This window comes from Nuphar pumila, chromosome 9, assembly GCF_984573655.1.
Source record: "Nuphar pumila chromosome 9, dmNupPumi1.hap1.1, whole genome shotgun sequence".
Taxonomy (NCBI): Eukaryota; Viridiplantae; Streptophyta; class Magnoliopsida; order Nymphaeales; family Nymphaeaceae; genus Nuphar; species Nuphar pumila.
The window spans coordinates 18,275,806-18,282,092 of record NC_143257.1 but is presented as its reverse complement, the minus strand read 5'-3'; the positions used below and the strand labels follow the sequence as shown (position 1 = coordinate 18,282,092).

Genomic DNA, 6,287 nt, shown 5'->3' with positions numbered 1-6,287 from the left:
CAAGGGGCGAGCCCCCTGTCTTCTTGGGTTTTCTGGCAGGGGGTTTTACCCCCCTGCCTTGTGTCTTCTTGTAGGGGGCGAGCCCCTGCCTTCCTATGCCTTCCCAGTAGGGGGCGAGCCCCCTGCCTTCTTTTGTGTTGCGGCAGGGTGTTCGCTCCCCAGTCTTACGTTTTCTGGCAAGGGGGCGAGCCCCTGCCTTCTTGTGCTCCTCGGCAGGGGGCTTTGCCCCCTGCCTTATGCTTTCCAGCAGAGGGCGAAGCTCCCTTTGCTCTCCTTTTTGCTTCCCGTCAGGAGGGGGTTCTGCCCCATGCCCTGTTTCCTTTTGAGGTGGTTTTGACAGAGAGCCTCCGCTCCCCCTCTGCCTTGATGCCTCTGTCTCCTAGTTTCTGGGGTTTGGTACCACTACAGGTCTTACCAGACCCATTCTTCATGGAATTATGGCGTATTGACCTCTTGTAGCTTTGCAGGTTGCACTACAGAGCCTTCTCGTGCTACGCGGCTCGAGACAGTGATCACTTACGCTCGCAAGCGTATAGACCCTCGCACCCCTTCTAGGTAGGGGTTTGCGTAAAAAGGAATAGTGTTATCATCGCAAAATTTTACTTTTGCAAATCAAACTCACCTTTGAAAAAGATTTTGAAAATAACTCGCCTCCGTTTTTAAAATGCGGGATTATTCCGAAGAATGGGACTCGCCTGTCGGTACGAGGTTCAACCGTTCCTGCCACCTTTAACAGGGGTAATTGAACCAAGGATCAATCTACTGCTTTGCTTTGTTCAACTTGTCTAAACCATATTCCAATTCCTAAATGCACAAAGAATCAGGCATGTGCTATGAATTTCTAAAAATGCACATTTGAAAACATGATGTTTGCTTCAAGATTGAAAAATATTTGGAAAATAAACCCTTTTGAAATCATGAATCATGATTGAGATACTGTATTTGAGAAAGTGAAAATCGATTTCTGAAGAAATATAAGGATTTTATGAAAATCGATTTTGAGAAATATGAAATAACTTTGCAAAACTTGATTTCTTTGAATTCAAACTTTGAGATTGAAAATATAACTTAGAAAATCGAATTTGGAACTTGGGAAATACTTGAAATATCATTGGCAAATCCATATTTTGAGAAAATCGATTTTTGAATAAGACTTAGGATTTTTTTGAGAAAAATAAACTTCTTTGAATTGAAATTTGAATTGGCATTGGCAAATGCATGAAATGAATGAATATGGATTTGAGGAATTGAGAAAATTCTTTTTGTATTTTTGAGAAATGCAGTGCATTTTTGAAGTTACACTACAACAAAGCAGTAGATTAGCGACGACCACATTCCGTCGCTAATCCGTCGCTAACATGGTTAGCGACGGATTAGAGACAACGAGGCGACAGTATGCTTACGTCGCGAATATTTTGACGCTAACTGGCGACGGAATTATTCCGTCGCCAGGTCCGTCACTAATTGCGACGGAATAACGAGCGCTATATTCCGTCGCCAATCCGCCGGTACTAAACGGCGACCACGGCTTGGCGACGAATTTAATTCCGTCGCTAGATTAATATGTATAGCGACGGAATCATCCGTCGCAAACACGAAAAAAAATCAAAAAAAATTTATTTAAAAATTTCTATTTCCTGTACAATTTCTATTTCCTGTACAATTTATATTTCCTGTAAATAAAAAACAAACCACACAAAAAAATTCATATAACAAGTATCTACAATAATTAATCATTCCACCTTAAAATTAAGAAGTTTAATTATTTACAATTCAACAATTACATTTAGGAAAAATAAAAAAAATAGAACTTCTTCAACACAGTCCTCTAATCATCGCCAAGATTTTGTGCGTCTTCTTGTTCATTGTCTTTATCTGTCCCTTCAGCTCCACTATCCTGATTATCGCTAGCAGCCTACACAAGAAAAGAACAGTCAGTATTGATAAACAAAATATAATGAAATAAATTACACACTATATATGATTCTATCATGTGCTCATGTGTGATCTAAGGCAATAAAAAAACTCTATATGTGATTCTATCATGCTCATATGTGTGCTAAGGCAGTCAAAAAATTGAATATGTGATTATAGCATGTTCATATGTGTTCTAAGGCATCTAAAAAAACTCTATATATGATTCTACCATGCTCAGATGTGCTTTAAGGCAGGCAAAAAACTATATATGTGATTCGATCATGCTCGTATGTGTGCTAAGGCAGTAAAAAAATTGAATATGTGAATATAGCATGCTCATATGTACTCTAAGGCAAGCAAAGCCAAAAATTTTATATGTGATTCTATCATAAATGATATATAACATGTTCATATGTGTTCTAAGGCAGTTAAAAAACTCTATATGTTATTATAGCATGCTCATATGTGTGCTAAGGCAGTCAAAAAACAGAATATGTGATTATAATATACTCATATGTGTTCTTAGGCAGTCAAAAAACTGAATATGTGATTATAGCATGCTCATATGTGTTCTAATGCAGTAAAAAAAACTTTATATGTGATTCTATCATGCTCATATGTGCTCTAAGGCAGACAAAAAGTTAAATATATATATATGTGATTCTATCATGCTCATATGTGTGCTAAGGCAGTCAAAAAATTGAATATGTGATTATAGCATGTTCATATGTGTTCTAAGGCATCTAAAAAAACTCTATATGTGATTCTACCATGCTCAGATGTGCTTTAAGGCAGGCAAAAAACTATATATGTGATTCGATCATGCTCGTATGTGTGCTAAGGCAGTAAAAAAATTGAATATGTGAATATAGCATGCTCATATGTGCTCTAAGGCAGGCAAAGCCAAAAATTTTATATGTGATTCTATCATAAATGATATATAACATGTTCATATGTGTTCTAAGGCAGTTAAAAAACTCTATATGTTATTATAGCATGCTCATATGTGTGCTAAGGCAGTCAAAAAACAGAATATGTGATTATAATATACTCATATGTGTTCTTAGGCAGTCAAAAAACTGAATATGTGATTATAGCATGCTCATATGTGTTCTAATGCAGTAAAAAAAACTTTATATGTGATTCTATCATGCTCATATGTGCTCTAAGGCAGACAAAAAGTTAAATATATATATATATGTGATTCTATCATGCTCATATGTGTGCTAAGGCAGTCAAAAAATTGAATATGTGATTATAGCATGTTCATATGTGTTCTAAGGCATCTAAAAAAACTCTATATGTGATTCTACCATGCTCAGATGTGCTTTAAGGCAGGCAAAAAACTATATATGTGATTCGATCATGCTCGTATGTGTGCTAAGGCAGTAAAAAAATTGAATATGTGAATATAGCATGCTCATATGTACTCTAAGGCAAGCAAAGCCAAAAATTTTATATGTGATTCTATCATAAATGATATATAACATGTTCATATGTGTTCTAAGGCAGTTAAAAAACTCTATATGTTATTATAGCATGCTCATATGTGTGCTAAGGCAGTCAAAAAACAGAATATGTGATTATAATATACTCATATGTGTTCTTAGGCAGTCAAAAAACTGAATATGTGATTATAGCATGCTCATATGTGTTCTAATGCAGTAAAAAAAACTTTATATGTGATTCTATCATGCTCATATGTGCTCTAAGGCAGACAAAAAGTTAAATATATATATATATGTGATTCTATCATGCTCATATGTGTGCTAAGGCAGTCAAAAAATTGAATATGTGATTATAGCATGTTCATATGTGTTCTAAGGCATCTAAAAAAACTCTATATGTGATTCTACCATGCTCAGATGTGCTTTAAGGCAGGCAAAAAACTATATATGTGATTCGATCATGCTCGTATGTGTGCTAAGGCAGTAAAAAAATTGAATATGTGAATATAGCATGCTCATATGTGCTCTAAGGCAGGCAAAGCAACTTTATATGTGATTCTATCATGCTCATATGTGTGCTAAGGCAGTAAAAAAATTGAATATGTGATTATAGCATGTTCATATGTGTTCTAAGGCATCTAGAAAAACTCTATATGTGATTCTACCATGCTCAGATGTGCTTTAAGACAGTCAAAAACTATATATGTGATTATACCTGAGAGGGACCTGGAATCGAAGATCCCCTATCCTGAACAGCGGCCTTGATCTCATTTCGGAGAAAGGGGGCGACGGTGTATTGGAAGTAGTTATTCAGTGATTCATTAATGATCTCGCGTACATCATCACCGGAAAGAATAGTCGGCTGCTTGGAGCTTATGTCGGCGCAAGAAGTCGGTGAGCCGTAACTGGAAGAACCAATAACTGGTGAAGTGTTCATATTACTCCCAAACCCGAACACGCGACCTTTTTTGGGTTCACCTGCTGCAGTCACCCATGCTGTAGGATCAAATGATGGATGCTGAGTAGCGTCTTCGCCATATCGCTCTACCATCTGTTGCTCATATGCCTCCTACAAAATAATGTTTAAAGTATTCATTAATAATTAATGATAACATTATGATAACTTGCATATATATTGCAATGATTATTAATAGAATTAATACATACCGTTGTCGTTCTCGCCTTCTCTGATACGAAGACTCCCGTGGTCTTCCGTTTATGTATTTCTACAAATACATCCTTATATGGTACACTGCCTCCTTTTTCTGCTTCCTGCGAAGTTAAATGACAAAAGATTTAGTACACAAGTTTGCAACAATACTTATAAAATTAATATTATATATTGATGAGTTACCATTTTCTTTAGGTGGCTCCCAAATGTCTTAGATCCACGTGTGTGTAGATGGGCTTCGGGCATCTTCAATCGATTTTGTGAAGCCTTCGCAGAGCGATTTTTAAATGCATCTCCCGCACACTTATCGCACATTTCATCCCAGTAATCTCTCCTGATAGTAATAGGACCATGGCCCTTCCACAGTAATGGATCATCTACTACGCCAGATGCTTTTTTTGCTGCAGTCTTCATAGTGTGTAGCATGTCTGCAAATCGATTGGCAGCCACCTTCTGCCACACCTTCCTTGCATCATTTTCTTCTACCGTAGTTGCAAAGCGATTCGAAGCCTACAAATATTTTCAGAAAGTTAGTAGACATTGCTTAAATAAATTAAATATGAAACACATTAACTATGAGGAACAACTGTATACCATGAATGAGGACCACAATCTGTCTAGCACCTCCTTTGGGTACTCTTTCCATTGAGCAACTGGTCCTGGTAGATGTTGAAGAAGTGAATTCCTAATCTCCCGTACTATTTCTTGTGGCTCAAACCTCGTGCTGCACATGAATTGTTACACAGTAAATATCAATATAAAATATTTAAAAGATATGCAATAATTGAAAACAAAATACTTACGGTCGATTATCGATATACACTATTCGAATGAGTCTTCTTGTACCAGTCTGAGAAGACCCTGTTTCCTGTGTTGGCTGTTGACTTGTGCGATCAACTGGTGTAGGTGGGTCGTGTACAGGCGCAACATCATCTGTAAAAAAATACATTAGAAATTCTCAGAATGTGCATTTGAACTAATCAAGCATCTAATTAGTTATATGATATACCTATCACAGGAGCCCGTGAAGATGAAGGTTGAGCCTGGCTACTACTGGATGAGCGACCACTATAACCTCCACGAACCATATTCTAACAAATAACATATGTCATACAATACATTCAAATAATTCACATCAAGTATTACAATGCATTCAAGTCATTCACATCAAGCATTGCAATGCATTCAAATAATTCAAATCATTGACATCAAGTATTGCACTAATTCAAATCATTCGTTAATTGCATAAATTATAATACATTCAGATAATTGAAATCATTCACATCAAGTATTACAATGCATTCGAATCATTCGTATCAAGTATTACAATACATTCAAATAAAATTTTTAATCATTCACACCAAGTATTGCAATACAACTCACATCAAGTATTACAATGCATTTAAATAGAGGTTTGTAGTATAAGATTTTGCTCACTAGCTTGAGAATTCTTCCTCGTCACTAGTTTGACTTTCTTCTTCTTCTTCATTGTTTGCCCATTCACTTGGTACATCATTTGGATCACATTCCTCTATGAATGTTTCATCAGCCAATGGAGATATGATATGCATATCATGCGCAACATCGTGACCATAAGCGAAGTCACAGACATCATCTGATTGATAGTAATCACTGTCTTCAGCTAACTCATCTTCCTGTAACTGATCATACTCGGGGTATAGTTTGGATTTCACCTTGCAAACTGCCCACCATTCATTTCTATCTGACTTTTTTATACTCGGATATGAAGT

The 6,287-nt window shown here is 36.5% G+C and overlaps 1 protein-coding gene across 1 annotated transcript; it reads right to left on the bottom strand.

Annotated features, from left to right (window-relative positions):
- Window positions 1-1,828: 1,828 nt before the first annotated feature.
- LOC149828472 (uncharacterized) lies at window positions 1,829-4,460 on the bottom strand. The gene is made up of 2 exons (XM_090017059.1): window positions 4,081-4,460; window positions 1,829-1,915 (listed from the first exon to the last, which is right to left on the bottom strand). Exons 1-2 carry the CDS (start codon window positions 4,414-4,416, stop codon window positions 1,829-1,831), a joined length of 423 nt encoding a protein of 140 aa, XP_089873185.1. The 5' UTR covers window positions 4,417-4,460.
- Window positions 4,461-6,287: the final 1,827 nt, after the last annotated feature.

What these genes read in the sequence shown, in the direction of transcription:
- LOC149828472 (XM_090017059.1), bottom strand. Translation starts at nt 4,416, where the DNA reads ATGGTAGAGCGATATGGCGAAGACGCTACTCAGCATCCATCATTTGAT. An exon ending in CGATTCCAGGTCCCTCTCAG is followed by an intron (nt 1,916 to 4,080) that starts GTATAATCACAT and finishes TTTCTTGTGTAG; the next exon opens with GCTGCTAGCGATAATCAGGA.